At 44.8% G+C, this 18591-nt stretch overlaps 1 protein-coding gene across 48 annotated transcripts in view; it reads right to left on the reverse strand.

Moving 5' to 3' along the window:
* The window catches only part of RIMS2 (regulating synaptic membrane exocytosis 2), a 558076-nt gene that overhangs the window by 178179 nt on the left and 361306 nt on the right, over positions 1 to 18591 (reverse strand). For 32 of the 48 annotated variants that reach the window (XM_083186889.1, XM_083186886.1, XM_083186899.1 and 29 more), the window contains 5 exons: positions 13169 to 13322; positions 9068 to 9094; positions 6986 to 7054; positions 5483 to 5636; positions 3673 to 3789 (listed from right to left, as the gene is read on the reverse strand). In XM_083186889.1, coding sequence (XP_083043015.1) covers positions 3673 to 3789; positions 5483 to 5636; positions 6986 to 7054; positions 9068 to 9094; positions 13169 to 13322 — 521 coding nt within the window. The remainder of the gene's footprint in view (positions 1 to 3672; positions 3790 to 5482; positions 5637 to 6985; positions 7055 to 9067; positions 9095 to 13168; positions 13323 to 18591) is intronic. The other 16 variants (XM_083186897.1, XM_083186890.1, XM_083186914.1 and 13 more) reach the window with 3 other exon arrangements.

The following is an 18591-nucleotide window of genomic DNA, read 5'->3' on the forward strand; positions in this document are numbered from 1 at the left end:
CAGAAGCTGTCATACCTTGGGTAAGAGAATAGCCGTCATATGCTGGGCAGGTGAATAGTCTTTGTGTGCTGGGCAGGAAAACAGCCATCTTACGCTGGGCAGGAGAAAAAATTTGTCACTTGCTGGGCAGGAGAAGAGCCGTCACTTGCTGGCCAGAAGAACAGCTGTCATATGATGGGCAGGAGAATAGCCGTCACTTGCTGGGCAGGAAAATAGCCGTCATATGCTGGGTAGGAGAATAGCTGTCATATGCTGGGTAGGAGAATAGCCGTAATATACTGGGCAGGAGAACAGCAATCAAATGCTGGGCAGGGTTATAGCTGTCACTTGCTACGCAGGAGAATAGCCGTCACTTGCTAAGCAGGAGAATAGCCGTCACTTGCTGGGCAGGAGAACAGCCGTCACTTGCTGGGCAGGAGAATAGCCGTCACTTGCTGGGCAGAAAAATAGCCGTCATATGCTGGGCAGGAAAATAGCCATCACTTGCTGGGCAGGAAAATAGCCGTCATATGCTGGGTAGGAGAATAGCTGTCATATGCTGGGTAGGAGAATAGCCGTAATATACTGGGCAGGAGAACAGCAATCATATGCTGGGCAGGGTTATAGCTGTCACTTGCTACGCAGGACAATAGCCGTCACTTGCTAAGCAGGAGAATAGCCGTCACTTGCTGGGCAGGAGAACAGCCGTCACTTGCTGGGCAGGAGAATAGCCGTCACTTGCTGGGCAGGAGAATAGCCATCATATGCTGGGCAGGAAAATAGCCGTCACTTACTGGGCAGGAGAATAGCCGTCATTTGCTGGGCAGGAGAATAGCCGTCACTTGCTGGGCAGGAGAGCAGCCGTCATATGCTGGCAAGGAGAATAGCCGTCATTTGCTGGCCAGGAGAATAGCCGTCATACTGAATGCTGGGAAGGCGACTAGCCATCACTTGCTACACAGAAGAATGTAACTTATGTCCTGGGCAGGAAAATAGCCGTTGTGTTGGGTTGGAGAACAGCAGTAATTTGCTGGGTGTAGTTATCGTAGTCATAAGCCTCATTTATAAAAGAAAAAACAGCTGTGGCATAGTGTTAGCATCTGCAGAGGAGTACCAGTTTCAACCAGATGACATAACAGTTGGGCCAAGTAAGGACATACTCTAAGTATTAGGCAGCAGTGTCCTCCTGGTGCTCTTAGTGTTTACTGTCTACAATAATCTTATTCAATCTAGGTCTACTGGTTGATCTTCTGACATAACCTCTGACTTCCCATGCCAGGGTCATAGATAAATGGGAGCTTTGAACACGCACAGGCTGCTGACTCTGAGGACCAATGAGTGCTTGCTCACGCCTAAATGACCACAGAATATTACGAAGAAAAAAAAGAGACTGCATGGTCAATTATCAAGTGTGTGATCTCCAGGCAAAATGGCTGGCAGAAGTTGGCGTTTGTGTGAAACAAGATGGTGAACCAGATAACTAGCCAATCAGATTTAACATTTCACAACTTAATACCTCCAATAAGATCTCATTATTTAGAACTATGATTTTTGTGCCAAGTACTGTACAACCATGGACCGATTTGGCTAGCCATATATGGTCGACAGGTACTAGCAGTCAACAGATAAAAGTTGCTAGTTGTTTATATAGTTGCACTGCCCACTGCCTCTCTATCCGCATAAAGAGGGAGCCTTCTTCAACTAGCCATCTCTGGATAGCCATGGTGAGCCATGGCTCACAAAGGACTATTGTTCTCAGCTGCAATACAATACAGTAGGGGATTAGCATAAGATTAAGTCTGACAGGTCTGGTTCACTTAATCCTATTATAGGGCTAGATGAGGATGGCTTTATCTGTATATCATCCTAAAACCATGGACCGAGAAAGGAAGCCATGCAGAGAGTGTATCCTCTGTCATGGTGCGCGTGCGCAGTCTGGGCGTATGTGCCTTATACTGACAGTCGCAGGGTGCGTCTGCTTTTGGACTAATGGCATAACATATACAGTAGAGGAATGAACAGTGATGTAAAGAAAAGTCTATGGAAGTGTGCCATCCAGTTTTAATATGGGATTTGTACATTTTTTCAAGTAAAAATGCTCCCAAAAATGCCACCGCATCACAACCCTCCAGCCGGCAGTCAAACTGCAATCTCATCCTTTTGAGATGCGACCACAGCTTTGAGCAAGATGGGATGTTTCTCATAGCAACCAATCAGATTCTATTATCTTGTAGAAGGTGCTAAATAAATAAAAAAGTTGAATCTGATTGGTTGCTATGGCAACATCCCATCTTCAGTAGAACTCCTAATAGAGGGAACATGTGAGGAAATCTGTATAGAAGCTCAGCGTGGTCTATCAGGAATAGCCCATGTTACATCACTTTGGTGGCGAGATCCCGGATATACTGGGCTGCCCCAGACACTTGAGCTTATAATGCCGGATACTTCTCAATGACCGGAGCCGGGAGCTGCAGGATAATATCACACTCCAGCACTCGTCTACTGTCACTGCGGAGAACCTGACATTTTGGTGTTATCCCTTCCGAGGATGACACAAGACCCACACCCCCTTGTGACGCCTTTTGGTTACCTATATACAGTGGAGGCAGCCATTGTGTGGGCTGCACTAATGCTCTACATGTGAATGAAGCTCTGCCAATCAATTCACAGTATGAGAGACATCACAGTAGCTAGTACAAAATGGCTGCCTCCTTGTTTGTAGGTAAAGGACAGGATTTATGTTTTGAAGTGACCATTTCAACTGATGACATTATATAACTGTTTGCATGTCACCCTCAGGTCAGATGAGGCTCTAGTACAGATCAGAGCTAGACTTCTAAACAAGACGAGTGTGGAATCCCGGCCAACAGTCGGGATTCTGATGGTCAGTATATCGACATTGGAATCCCGACCACCGGTACTCTGACAGGCGGATGGCTTGTGCAGTGTAAAATAAACAATTGCTACAGTGTGTCCAGACAGGCATTTTAGGTATTGACAAAATAGAGTCATGCTCACCACTTTTTGGACCTGAGCTCAGGTAAATCCCTGAGGGGGGGGGGGGGGGGGGGGGGGTCGAAGTGTAAAGTTTGACAGGATTGGTAAAGCGATTCATATCACTACGGCCTCACTCCCATGCAAGTCATGTCATTGCGCAGGAGGACGTGCGGCCATGAAACGTATCGTGTCAACAAGTCCCTGAGGGAGCTCTGCTCCACCAAGAGCCTGGCATATCTCCCAAACTTTAAGATTCTCCCAAACTTTAAGATTCTCCCAAACTTTAGGGGGAGTAAGCAAGCAAGTGCACCTATCACGTATAAGCTGTGGAGACGGCCATTGTGTATAGTCATAACAAAGCAGCCAGCGGTTCACGAGGAAAGTGTGACTGAGGCTCCTTATAAAAACTCATTTATGCGCTCACTTTTCCATGGTCAATGTACAGACTCCAGTCTTATGAACAATGTCTACAAAGTAATAGCCTCCATTGACTGAAAGCGAAGGCACGCTCTTTGTACTGAAACATACTTTTCTACAGTATACTGATGAACATACGGTCCATGGGGCACTACAATATAGGTAAAAATAAAAAACATCAAGGCATAGGCTGTATCAGATAGGTCAAGCTACTTGCTATCTAGACCTCACTACATTGGCATTTCCCCGTAAAAGGGTTCTGCTATGTTCTTTAGTTACCTTTCTCTCTCAGGGGAGTAGTGGTTATCTACGACACGATGTCTTTCCGTTCTGCCCATGAAATTGTGATGTGTAGGGCCAGATCTTGTCCCACTTGGTCCCTGTTCCATACTCCTACTGGAAGAATGAGAACTTGTTAATTCCAAAACAATGATCTGCATAGCTTTCTCATCCACCACACACACTTTCATATTGTACCTACAACGACTTCATACTGACGTCGTTGCCTGCAGATTGCTCAGGCGGCCATTTTGTGTGCTGCACCAATATGCATGAGGCAGCAGCCTAACAATTCATGAGGGGCTGGTGACATTATTGAGATGCTGGATGCCTCAGGGATGTCACTAGTTTGCAATGAATTGATCGGCTGAATACAGGCTTAAACGATCACAATAACCATCCTCCCAGAGTGCAGGCAAATGAGATTGTACAACAGAACGACACTTATACTCTGCTGCAGTGCCCACGGTCTTTGCTAACCTGCTCCAACTGTCTCCACCAACTTTGTATTCTTTTGCAAGCAGTAGCTCTAATCTATGCTCCGTAGCCTAAGCTTGACCCTCGATCCCCCTGCCTCGTTCGTTATATCCCATCCGGAACTACAAATGCGGAATGTAGCCACACTTACTCGAACATACTCGTGAGGGCAGTGGTGGAACTTGTGGGTGGTTGAGCCCAGGTGCACAAATCTAATTTGAGTCCGCCTCCTCAACCCCAACCCAAGTTCACAATGTGCAACATGACAGTGGGTGACAGGGAGAGGCAGAGGGCGACAGGAAGAGGCAGGGGAAGCAGTGTATTCCTTGGTCCTCAGGGGCATCAGTGCACTGCATCTGCTGTACCAATGGTAGTTCCGCCTCTGCCCGAGGGCGAGTTCAATGAGTCGATCATACAGTGTTAGGTTGGATACACACTATGCCAATCGATGTGCCAAATTATAGATTTGGGAAGCATATACACTTTCCAATCGGCTGCTCGATATGCCTGGGTGGGCACCATCAAATGAGGTCAGTCCCTGCAGCCAGCGTACAGGCAGTTGGTGAGTCATCCATAAACACACAGCAAGATATGTCAGTGAATGACATCGTTCACAGACACAGCGGGAGTACACACCTGCCGTCCCACTACCAATATATCGTACTAGTGTCTAATCAGCCATGGACCTTGGGTCCGAGGTGGGAAATGGTTGCTCAGCTTTGTAAGGTAAGGCTTGGTGGGAAGATATCTTTAGAATGCCAGGAACATACAAGAAAATGTTTGTTGGTAACAAATAATGATGGACAGAGCCATATTAAAAGAGAAGCGAGCCCATGACCAGTCTCTGTCCCATCCCCCTTTTCACTTACTGACACATGTACTAAGTTGGCTTTGGCCCTGGTCAGAAGTCTCTGGCACAGAGCCAATCTGTGGGAGCATGGTCATTATCTATTTTATTTCTGTGGCACCATTGGGCAGGTAAATATTAACTGTGGGTGCAGGGTGTGTGGCGTTGTCCTTCCTGCTGTACCAATGGGTCTGTATACACCACTCACCCTGCACCCATTAGTGACACACGTAAGGTGACGGACAATGAATGATTTTCATCCATGACGTACCTACAGTATGCACAAAAATGTATATAATATAAGAAAGAGGAGCACCATCCAGGTGCACAGTTAGTTTATAATGGCAATGCCGATGGTGAAAGAGCAATATGCTTTATACAGTAGATCTTTTTACGTAGATAGAACCAAACCATCAAAAATTCACATAAATAGGATAATAAATGCAAAAAAAAAAATATTTTTCTGGCTTAAACATCAGGGAATACCTTTGTGGAGGCGGAACACTAGGAGACCAGGATCTCGTCCTTCCTATACTATCTACATTAAGCGATCCTGTCCGGGAACAGTGATTCGATGACATGACTTGCTCTGGAACGGATAACGTTGAACTTTGCATATCGCGACCGTTGTGCCGTAAATCTGTAAGACAATAGAATGGAACGGATGGAAGTTGCAATGAATTTACAGCAAAGTATTTACCTAGTTCTTTGTAATCCTAAAAAAAAACATTGTTATGACCATATCAGATATGAGGCTGAGGCCAGAAACACAATATTTTGGAGTCGGAAAAAAAAAAGAATTTGATCTATTCTATGCGAAAAACGGATGATATTTCTGAGGGTTGGAAATATCTGGCTGGATTGAATAGCCCCCAATATGTTCTAAGGTTTGGTGCTTTATAGAGATTGGGGTTTTACATGTTATATACATTACGGGTATTACAGATGTATCTCAAAACACCATAACGCGCAAGACGCGGGCAGGGCCTGTGCAACTTTGGGTGTCTTATTTTGCTGAAAATGCATTTAGAACGCACAAGGATACTCTGCTGATTGCTCACTTGTATGATTTATGTGACTGAGTCTTTATACAGAGCAGAACAGAATGTGTATTGTGGAAACGCTGCGGCTGCTAATTTGTAGCCCATTGTGTACAGATTCCGAGACTCAGTCGCACCCAGATATACAAGTGTCACTTAACAAATGAATCAGCACAGTCTGTGCATTTGTGCATCCTATTCACACTGCATTGTGACTAAGATGCATTTTCAGTAAGTAATACGCAAATGCATACCTCCCAACTGTCCCACTTATCGCGGGAACGTCACAGGTTTTTTGGGACGGTCCCGCGTCCCTCCAGGGACCGACAGTGTCCCGCAGCGTGGGGGGGCAGTTGGGAGTCCCCCCCTTCACCCATAAATAGACGCTGTGTGCTTGCAGCTGGAGGGGCTGGGAAACTGCTGGGCACGACCCCACAGCAGCGTAAACGGGGCGTGGCCGGGCAGGTAGTATAGGCCACACCCCTTTCCCGTGCACACTGGGAAACAGACGTTGGGAGGTATGCAAATGCCCTGCGTTAGCGGAGTCTCACAGGACTTGGCGTGCCAAGAAGGGCTGTTTGGTGGAACTGATGGAGATGGAGCTCCTGTCATCCTGGCAGCTAGCTCCCGCCAGGTGGCGCGCGTGCACTAGACACTTGCGAGCACCGTGGAGACAGAGCTTCCCCCTGGTCCTCGTTGCCTCCCCCGCCGCCGGTCCCCATTGCCGCCCCGACCCCCCCCCCCTAACCCTGTCCGTCTTCCTGAAGTGGAGACGAGCAGGGACGCACTGTGCCGCCGTCGAAGACAGGGACACGCGTACGCGCGAGGTGCACACGCGTCCCAGTTTAAATGGAGTCCTTCTCTGCCGGCGCTCACCAGAGGGGACGAGAGGGGCTACATCTGTAAAGATGAAGGAGGACACATCTGTATATAGGTGTAAACTTCTTACCTGGCACGACCCCAACTCCATCATCGCAGTCATAATCAGACACCTCACTGTCACTTATTCTTTTGGATCCTGCAAAGAATTGTCAATGAGTTGCAGCTCTTCAAACGTCATTTCCTCTAATAGCAGGGAAACCAAGGATGTTCATAACACACACAGCTCAATGCTAATAACTACAACTGGAGGGTTTACTGGGGAAGGGACAGTCATATATACAGTATATAATATTAGTAGGGTTGCAGTGCACACCTGTTATCAGAGATAAACAAACAAAACCGAAACAAAACTCTGAGCAGAAACACTAATTCAAAGCAAAAGTGTTTTATACAATACTTAATACTTTAATACAGGCATGTCCAAACTGCGGCCCTCCAGCTGTTGTGAAACTACACATCCCAGCATGCCTTGCCATAGCTTTCGCATTCCCTAATAGCAAAACTGTGGCAAGGCATGATGGGACTTGTAGTTTCACAACAGCTGGAGGGCCATAGTTTGGACATGCCTGCTTTAATTTGTGTATGGTACAGACTATTATTTTATTAGAAGTAAGTACTGGTATTAGTATTGAATTTTTTATATTTTTTTAAATGTCAGTAAATGTGTGTCCAACATCGATTAATATCTATTTTAAATCGATAATTATCGACCAAAATCGACTTTTACTAAATAAACCCCAAATACTCAAAAAAGTCAGACAGTAACGCTGAATTTAAAATCATATTCATTAACTTTAGCTCAAACTACTACTTTCTCTGTTTTATCAATTTATAGATTTTATTAAATGTCTTAGAAAAATATAATATAGAAATACATTCAAATATATATATATTAAGTTGTTAAAGTTAAAAGTTCTTTATTCCAATATACAGCATAAGTTGTATTGTGCGTGATGAGTAATCATTAAAACTATTCCTACAATTATTTACCGTTGAGACCTGTTTAATTCACATTGCTTTTTTTTCTATTATGTAATACACTTTTAAAGACTTATATAATTAATTTAAGTAAAAACAAAATCACTGTTAAAGGGCATCTCAATCAGAAAGAAAAGTTGCTTTATATAAAACAGATCTTTGTTACATTCCCAAAAGAATATTTAAGATTATCTAGCTCTGGTCACATCCGATGAGCAGGATATGATCATTGGATCTTACTAGTCTACGGGGGAAATTTACTAAGATGGGATTTCTACTGTATTTCAAGATAGGATGTTGCTATTGGCAACCAATAAGATGCTACCTATTATCTTGTAGGAGGTGCTAAATAAATAAGAAGATTTTGATTGGTTGCCCATAGCGAAATCCCATCTGGGATAAAACTCCCATCTTAGCAAATTTCCCCCGACCTCTACATTCATATAGCATTGCATTTGTAGATTTAGGGGTAATTCAGACAGGTCTGTTTAGTTATAAGTAGGTGTACTTCTTTAGTTTATATATTGTAGTGCAGTGATTGAGTAGGAGACAACTGTGTTATTTTTAGTTCATTTATAATATTTGGAAATGCTTGTCTGAAATATCCCTGTTAAAGGATTCCAAAATGGAAATTTGCAGAGCACAGAAACTTGCAAGCAGCTAACGGACTAGTTTTTTTATGCTTAGAACCCCACTGTGGGCACTGTTGGGCCTTATTAAGGTCTGAAGCCAAGCAAATTGCAGCAACTTGTAGAAATTGCAATGAACGGGGGTTGGTGGCTAAATCAGGGAAAGTAAACGATCATGAGAACTAAACTTTAGGGAGAGCTGAATTATCAGGAAGAGCTAAACGATCAGGTAGTGCTGAACGATTAAGGAAAGCTGAATTATTGTTTACATTTTTTTTATTAAATGTCTTGGAAAAATTTTTATGAGCTCCTAGATTGTGTTTTAGGCCTAAAATACAAAGCAACATTATGATTTTCGTTGTAAATTCAGATAAGATGTGTATCAAGGTTCAAAGCAAGCAAGGATAACTACAGGCAAGTAGGTATTTGAACAATAACAGACATATGGACACGATGTGGTATAGCCTTGCCCCTCGCTGTGATTATACCACGCCGCGCATATGCTAGACATGCATTATGAATCTCTCGCATGCTGGAGTTACCTGAATTATATGAATATGGGCCTTTATCTGGAAAACAAATATCGATATGAACGGATTGCAAGGGGAGAATGTTATGAAATTAAATATGTAGCAGGGAGATTATATTACCAAATATTTACAATCATGTCAAATGTCTTTACAAATCACATTGTTTTTAATGATACCAAAGCATCTATATACATACTGTATAGATGATATTGCTAAAGCGTAAATTAATATTTTGCATACTTTCAGTATAGATCAGTTTAGAACTGAAGCTACAATGTTACATATCCCTGCTGCATACCGTAGCGTTCCTGAAAATGGTAAAATCAAAATAGTTACAACAATGGAAAAAGAACATGTCATATCCATGCAGACCAGGAACCAGGATCTAAGAGGGTTTTGTGCTATGTAGATCGTAAAGAACAATGTACAACATACATACGAGGCCTATGTGACGCCTGTTAGCCAGGCTGCAATGTTTGCAGACGGACAAAACCGGGTGCCGGATGACTGCCCGACAATCGGGATCCCGACAGTCAGTATAACGACATTGGAATCCTGACTGCCGGTGCTCCGACAGGGGGGGGATCCCGACTGACAGGGGATATTCTGCCTTGTGGGGGGTCCACAACCCCCATAGAGGGAGAATAGATCAAACCTGGAGCCGGTCCGACCTCTGACTCGTATGTAATATATTGCATGTGAAAGGAGAGCATACAATATATCGCATGTGATCCTGCCACCTGGGAAGGTCCTGGGAGGCTCAGGAGGGTCGGATGGTCCATATACTGCTGCGACACATCGCAGCAGTGTATTGGCTCCTTTAGCAGCCAAAATTAGCCCTGCACCCTTACCCTTAAATCTAACTCTCTCTGCACATGTTACACCTGCCCCACCTGCAGTGCAGTATATTTTTCTCCATCTGCAAAGATTGCAGCCCTTCTAAAAGGTCTGAACCAGGCTTATAGTTAAAGTGTAGAAAACATGAACAAATCTGTTGCAGGTGGCAGAATCCCCGTCCATATGGCTTCACCTGATGTTTGCATCCAATAACCCTACCAGGACTATGGCTACACCTGTTTGATCCATTAAAGCTCACAGATCAGTACAAGAACACAGCCAGTGATGGGAGCTTAGGAAATGAGAGGTAAAAGAGCAGCGAATGTGGATTATTAGTGGACGTGCTGTCAGTATACCCTGGGCTGGCAATTGTTCTACAGCTTGACGAGTAAAAACAGAACACTTTTTAGAAAACCGTAAGGATATACTGACAGTACTGTTACTATAGGGATCAGGGATCTAGGCTGTTACAGTCAAGCAATGATTGCAGCGTACTGCGGGGGTTATTCAGGTTGGTTTGAAAAGCCCATTTGGTGGGTGATTCGGGTTGGATTGCAAAGCACATTTGGTTTACTAATGGACAAAACCATGTGAACTGCAGGTGAGATAAATGTAACATGTGCAGAGAGTTAGATTTGGGTGAGGTGTGTTCAAACTGAAATCTAAATTGCAGTGTATAAATAAAGCAGTCAGTATTTACCCTGCACATACATAATGAAGCTAATGCAGAGTTTGCTTTTGCTAAAATGTCCAAACTGTGCACATATTGTTGTGTGTAATGCGGTCCAGCAGCACTGAGCTCTGGGATTACATTAAGTGTACATCACACACACTTACAGAAATGCTTTTAACCATTTGTTTTTGTTCATTATTTTTCAGTTTCTATAAAATTTTATAAAAAAAAACCCTCTAACACTGGGCTGGCCAAACCAGTCCTCAAGTTCAACCAACAGATCTACCAACAGTTCACCTAGCTGGTGCACAGGTGTACTGATTACTAACTGTCACATTTCCCAGGTCACCTAGCTGGTGCACAGCTGTAGTCATTACTATCTGTCACATTTTCCAGATCACCTAGCTGGTGCACAGCTGTAGTCATTACTAACTGTCACATTTCCCAGGTCACCTAGCTGGTGCACAGCTGTAGCCATTACTAACTGTCACATTTCCCAGGTCACCTAGCTGCTGCACAGATGTAGTCATTACTAACTGTCACATTTTCAAACACGGTGCATTCAATCCTAACGGACACATTCTACAGATCCACAGGTGGCCTGGAAAACATGAACTGTTGGTAGACTTTGAGGACCATCTGCTCTGAAACATTAGATCGACGCTCATATTGTGTCCAGACATACACACACACACACACACAATCTATATGCTTGGGCAACCCAGAAAGGGTAACGCTATACCAGCTGGTGCAGTTTTCGCTCTGCATTAGCCCCAGTGTATACAGACTTGATGCTAATGATACATGCAAAACAAAAAACTTGTATTTCACAGCATACAATGACAATCAAAGCACTGAGCACATTGATTGTGTGAAAAACAACGTTACAACAATAATGGATCCTAAAGTTACAAAACTGTTGACTGAATTTACGGAAATCGTGCGTGAAAGGTTTAGACCAGCAAAAGCGATTCTAACAGTGATGTCACTAGTGGATCTGGGCCGAACCGAGACCCACAAAGTGATTAAAAAACGGGTGGGGATGAAACCCATTTTCTGCTGGTGCGGGGAAAGGGTCTCCATATGCATTGGGTGTCAGAGGGTATAGGGACATCCCAGCTTTTTATTATGTATTCCGGGTCTGGAGAACGGACGTTAATAGCGTGGACAGACCTGTAACGGATGTTGTGATGTATAAGTGTAAATCTATTTGTACACAATAACCGATGCCAGATGTAGGGAGATATTCGCCATCTCAGCGGCTGTGTAACTGCTGCCACCAACGGCGAGGGGAGTTTACACCCCGCGGCCGGTAATGTACCCAAGCGCTGATTGGTCACAGAAGAACATCAGACTTGGCGGCTAAGAGCATGAACTAATACACAGCGGCTGGGAACGTGAAGGCCTCCCAAAGATCTGGTCTACTGGTAAGAAAACTCCTTCACTTTATTTATTTTAATATGACTTAAAGAATAACCAACATAGATCTACAATATCCCTTGTACATCATTAGTAAATAACTGTCAAACAAATGAAAACTGTTTTTATGTTATAACCTTGTTTGAATACAAAGAAAAGAGAAATATGATGAACTGCATAAAATAATTCCTGAACAAACGACAGAAATGTAATCTTCACCATGGAAATATTTGCATTATAAAAAGCTGAACCATTGTTTATGGTTTTGAATTACAGGGTGTTTAAACACTAATGGGGCCCACACAGGGCAATTTCTAAGAGATCTCTCTAGATCGCATAGAAAATGCCACTATATTGTTCCGTGTGCAGGGGCCGTAGTGATACGCGGCCGCGCTCGTCGCTAACCCCCGGCAATTGGGATCCAGCATGGTGGATAAATCTAGTTGATCACTGGTCAGGGCCAGTGTTCTCACCGGAGAACACTGGCCCTGACAGATCTCTCAGCACACAGCGCCGACACATCGCTTAACAGCGCTGTGTGATCTACATTACTCAGATGGCTCAGCACCATCTCCCAGTGTGTAGGCCCTTTACGATTAAGCAATTATTGCCGATTTGTACAGGCAGTGTACCCTTCCAGCCCTCCCACCTCAGTAACACTTACAGGGAGACAGAGGAGACTGTGGCACTCTGGGCCCTCTGCAGCCCAGCAACACAGCAATCTCCTCTCTCTCCCTGCACAATCTGCTACAGTACCGGGACCGTATCCCCATTTCTTGGTGCCCCTGCTGCTTACAAACCGCTCTCTGCAGCAGATCTCAGTCATTACTGGCTGAAGGTTTCATAGGTACCTTTAATTGTATTTTAATTGTACCTTTAATTGTGTTCCAAGTTTGTGCTTTGACTTTTGACCAGTTATGGCTAACCTTGACACTTCCGCTGTTGTTGAACTACACATTCCAGCATGCCCTGCATCAGTTTTGGCATGGCCAAATAGCAAAACAGTAGCCGGGCATGCTGGGATGTGTAGTTCAACAACAGCTGGAGCGTCAAGGTTAGCCATCACTGCTGTAGACCGTGATGGAAGTGGCTGCATGTAACAGGTGGGATAGAGTTCTTGTTGAATACTCATGCAGGTACAGTATCACACACAGACTGATCGGTAAGAAGGAGGAAAAACCTACTTTGCAATTTTCTGGTTGGGCTCTCTCCGGGCATTTGTCTCCGTTGCATAAATGGAGACGGGTGGGGGAGTGGCAATGAGGACACGTCATGCGTCTGTAGCTTGTACCAATGTGGTTCATCATCTAAAAGTGCAGTTTCTAATTCAATTAGAATCTGTCGGGATTAAACATACACAGTTAATATATAAAGACATTGTACGCTCGGCAGACTGATGGCTGAAGCAATATTCAGTCTAACAACTCGCTGAGGAACGGGGACGCCGCTGAGGCCGGAGACACAGAGTTACTGTGCAGAACTGCTGGCCAGAACCCAGTACATCACTCTGAGAGCTCTGTCAGCGGCACATAAATCCGAGGGGACACAATGAGCCAGAGAAATCAACAGTGTGTAATGCCAGGCAAGGGCCCCAAAGCCTTCCTGCAGCTCTCCCCTGCCTGCCCCTTGCACCAAAGCTGATGCTGCTATATGCGAATATATCAGGTTATTAATATCTTTTATTTAGACGGTACCACAAGGGGTTTGCAGCACCTTACATAAACAGGAACAGCATGAACAACAAGAAAACCAATGACTTACAGTACAGAACATTGCAGAGCATAGACAAGGGTTGGATACAGTACATTGCTGCATCAGGAGTCACAATGACCACATAGCAGAACCCAAAGGATAGGTGCCGCTGTAGAGAGGTGGAGATGGTGGTATCGGTGAGGGAAGGATAATCACATGAGGGCTCTGCTCCCACTGGCTGTGCAGAACTTCACAACATGTAGAAGTCTCAGTAGATGGAGCAGTATAGAATAGTGATGAATACTTGGAGAAACTTTATGGAAGAGGCTCCTCCCCTGAGGAGCTTCCAGTCTCATTGGGAGGGGAAAAGTAGGAGAACAAAGTTCTGGACTAGTCTATATAGCAACATACACCTCTGGAGGGGGGGGGGGGTCTAAGGGGGGTATCCACTCCCAGATGCTATTTCCGCTGGCGGAAATAGCAGCCGTCGCCTATTCAATGCTACATTGAAGGCAGTTTCTGACAAAACAGATCCTAATTTAAAACAAGTCGGATCTGTTTTGTTGGAAAGGCCCCAGAATGTCAAATTCACGGTTGTTTTTTTTACAATCCGCAGCCATTTTTGCCAATTTGAGGACTTTCCGACACATGACAGTTGGTACATTGAATACCGACTGTTGAGTTCCTTTCGGAAGGAAAGCAAAACATCTTGGATTCCTACTGTCGAGAAATTCTGACAGTCGGAATCCAGAATTGAGAGTTGCTAGAGGAGGGTTCTAAAGCTATGGAGCGAGGATGATAACTGGGTATTGGAAAGCAGCGAGTCACAGGTGTGTGCATACGTATCTGTTTGGGGAGTGAGTGAGGTTCGTAGACTGCAGGAATCGGAGGATGACAAATATAGATAGAAATTAACCTGTAATTCTAGGCATTTACTTCCCACTTTAGAGAGGAGTCCAGCTTTTGTGAAAGTGAGGGAGTTGGGGTTAGTATAGATTGTATAAGTTGGAAAAAAGACCAACACAAGGAATAGGTCAACGTGAGTTTTTACTTTTTTGGTGTCAATATTGACACCTAAGCACTTGGACCCTGCTGGCTTTACCACTCCAAAACGGGGGGTCCCTGTGGATGATACAGTATGAAAAATTCCAACATTTAAATGATCACCTATTGACTGGGAACCTAGACATTCATACCTCCCAAATTTCGAAGTCTTGAAAGCGGGGCGTTGTTCCTGCGCGCCGGAGGCGCGCTGAAATTTTCGGGTGCGTGGCCTAATTTAGGGGTGTGGCCTATACTCGCGTCTCTTCCGCGAGGCCACGCCCCCATTTTGCCGCTATGGGGGCATGACCCAGAGGCTCTGTGAGCCTCTAGCCATGCCCCCAGTCCCCTGGCTGCGGGAATAGACGCTGTGCGCATGCGCACAGCGTTTATTCCCCGATGCTTAGCAGCTGACAGGGGGGACTCCCAACAGCCCCCCCACACCGCGGGACACTGCCACCCGCGGGTGGGACATCGGGACAGGCCCTGACAATCGGGACTGTCCCGATAAAATCGGGACTGTTGGGAGGTATGGACATTGACTGCCAGCCATCTGGATACTGCGGGGTAGATGTATGAAGCAGTGATGAGGGATGAGGAAGGAGCCAGAGGAGAAGTGGCCCATGGCAACCAATCAGCACTAAAGTAACATCTATAATTTGCATAATATAAAATTATACACAGCAGCTGATTGGTTGCCATGGTCTCCACTGGCTCACTGCTCCTCCCTTATTACCGCTTCATACATCTACCCCTCAGCGAGTTGGAAATTACAAGACAACCACATACTGCAGAAACACATACAGCGTGGCAGGAAACAGTAGATGGTGGATATGGTTTGTATATGCGATCTACATTGCTCAGATCGCTCAGCAACATCTCCCCGTGTGTAATTAAGCAATTATTGCTGATTTGTACAAGCACTGTGTTACCCTTCCTTTAGGACAATTGTGTTCAGTCATTGGAACTTCTCCCTAGAATGTGAAATCTCACTCAGCATGGCCCAGATATATGCACGTTCTCTATGGCGAAAGCAGCTTGCTAAAACTTGGAAGATGTGGCATCTAATGTATGTGCAATTAGAAATCAGGCCTGGAAAGCACAAAATCAGGCCTGCAAGGTACAGAACCAGGCCCACAGTGCACAGAATCAGGCCCACAGTGCACAGAATCAGGCCCACAGTGCACAGAATCAGGCCCACAGTGCACAGAATCAGGCCCACAAGGTACAGAATCAGGGCACAAGGCACATTACCAGGCCACAAGGCACATTACCAGGCCACAAGACAAATTACCAGGCCACAAGACAAATTACCAGGCCACAAGACACATTACCAGGCCCCAATGCACAGAATAAGGCCATAATGCATAGGATCATCACCATTGCACAGAATCAGGCTACAATGCATAGAATCAGCCTCAAAACGCACAGGATTAGGCTAGAATGCATAGAATCAGAACCACAACACAAAGAATCAGGCACACAATTTATAGAATCAGACCCACACCGCAAATAATTAGGTGCACGAAGCATAGTATCTGACCACAAAGCATAGAATCCGGCCACAACATACGTAGAGAATTAAGCTAAAATACAAAAAAAATCAGAAGCAATGCAAAAAGTCTAGCCATAACGCAAATAATCTGTCCAACAATGCACAGAATCAGGCTCACAATGCACAGAATCAGGCCCACAATGCACAGAATCAGGCCCAAAATGCAGAGAATCAGGCCCACAATGCACAGAATCAGGCCCACAATGCACAGAATCAGGCCCACAATGCACATAATCAGGCCCACAATGCACAGAATCAGGCCCACAATGCACAGAATCAGGCCCACAATGCACAGAATCAGGCCCACAATGCACATAATCAGGCCCACAATGCACAGAATCAGGCCCACAATGCACAGAATCAGGCTCACAATTCATGGAATCAGGCTCACCATGCACAGAATCAGGCTCACCATGCACAGAATCAGGCTCACAATGCACAGAATCAGGCCCACAATGCACAGAATCAGGCCCACAATGCAGAGAATCAGGCTCACCATGCACAGAATCAGGCTCACCATGCACAGAATCAGGCTCACAATGCACAGAATCAGGCCCACAATGCACAGAATCAGGCCCACAATGAACATAATCAGGCCCACAATGCAAATAATCAGGTTCACAATTCATGGAATCAGGCTCAGAACGCAGAGAACGAGGCTCACAATGCATAGACCTTGTAACAGTTAGGGATATAGTTACTAAAGTGTGTGTTCTGAAAGGTGGAGATGCTGCCTATCGCAACCAATGATATCCTTATTTATCTAGCACCTTACAGAAGATAATAGCCAGAATCTCATTGGTTGCAATGAGCAGCATCCCCACACTTTAGTAAATATACCCATTACACTGCAACTTTTTTTTTTTTAAACCCAGCACAGAAAAACAAAGCTGTAACACACGCGCGCGCACACACACACACACACACACACACAAGCTGCTTATTTAGTAAAATAACAGAAATGAAAGTAGAACATATCCATCATACAGTACTCCAACAATTCACAACAAAACACTTCTAAAAGCTTCATAAGTTCACTAAATACCATAAGCGCTTGCAAATAACACAGTGACATTTCCAGCGCTCATTGCGCATTTTCAGTAATGCTAATAACATTGCCATTTACAAGGTTTCTGTGCAGCTTTCTGCTGAAAAGGCTAAGCGCTATATTGGAAAGAGTATTTTTAGCATCTTAAGACATTTGAGCACTCTGCAATTCGCCAACAAGTAAAAATAAGGGAACCTTTAGCACAGATTGCACATTAAGCAGCTTTACTGCATTTCCATAACTGTGGATAATCTCGGCCAGGCAGGCAGCCGTTCCCAGCGCACAGGTGACAACGTGGGAGGAAACACTTATACAGATGCATGCTTATACACCATTGCTGAAGTTGTGCCAATCAGGACCTCTCGGTGCACCAGGTCCTATGCGACTCAGGACAGATTCAGGATTGCTCGTTGCAAACCGAATTCAGGCACAGCCCGATAGTTACGGCTGACGTCACATGACATGAGCGCCCGCCCTGTCTTCGCCGAACAGCAGCGGAAATAAAATTATTGACAGAATCTGATTGGTTGCTACGGGCAACATCAAACTCTTTCATTTTTAGAAGGTTTATTAAATTGACCCCTCAGTCGCACACAAGTATATATCAAATTCATCATCACGGGTCACCTGAATCCTAGTTGTATTCCGTAGCAACTTCTGTGCATTTCAGCATTAAAGGTTCCCCAACACCAGCAGAGTCCGACGGGATCTAGCGTGTTGGGTGGGTTTTTTTTGGCAGGACTGGCCCTACAATGTATGAGAACCAGGGGTGGGGCCGCAGGGCAGTCCAAAATTAAAATTGGGGAGACACAACCAACTGTCAGCTGGCGTTGTTGGTCAGCGTTTGAAATGACAGTTGGTATAACTCCCCTACTTGAATGTTGGATTGTGCTGCAGCCCCGCCTCTGGAGCCGCCACTAATGAGGACACATCTGAATATGCTTTTACGTACTGTATATTGTTGTAGTTGCATCTGCAACTTTATGCTAATACTTTAGAATGTAAGCTCTCACGAGCAGGACCCTCTTCCCTCGTGTGCTTGTCCTTCTTTCACATCTTCAATGTCACCAATCCCTGCAGTTTTCTGCCACATGGATACACATTTCATTGTCGCCTGCTGATCCAGCTTTGGTTATATACCCTGTACTTGTCCTATACGTTCTTCAACTGTAAGTCACTGTTTCATATTTTGCTTATTTATGTTCCCTGTAAATGGGCGCTGCGGATCCCTTGTGGCACCAATAAATGAATAATAATATTATAAGCCTTCC

The sequence above is a fragment of the Crinia signifera genome, chromosome 5 (assembly GCF_055691185.1).
Source record: "Crinia signifera chromosome 5, ASM5569118v1, whole genome shotgun sequence".
Classification (NCBI taxonomy): domain Eukaryota; kingdom Metazoa; phylum Chordata; class Amphibia; order Anura; family Myobatrachidae; genus Crinia; species Crinia signifera.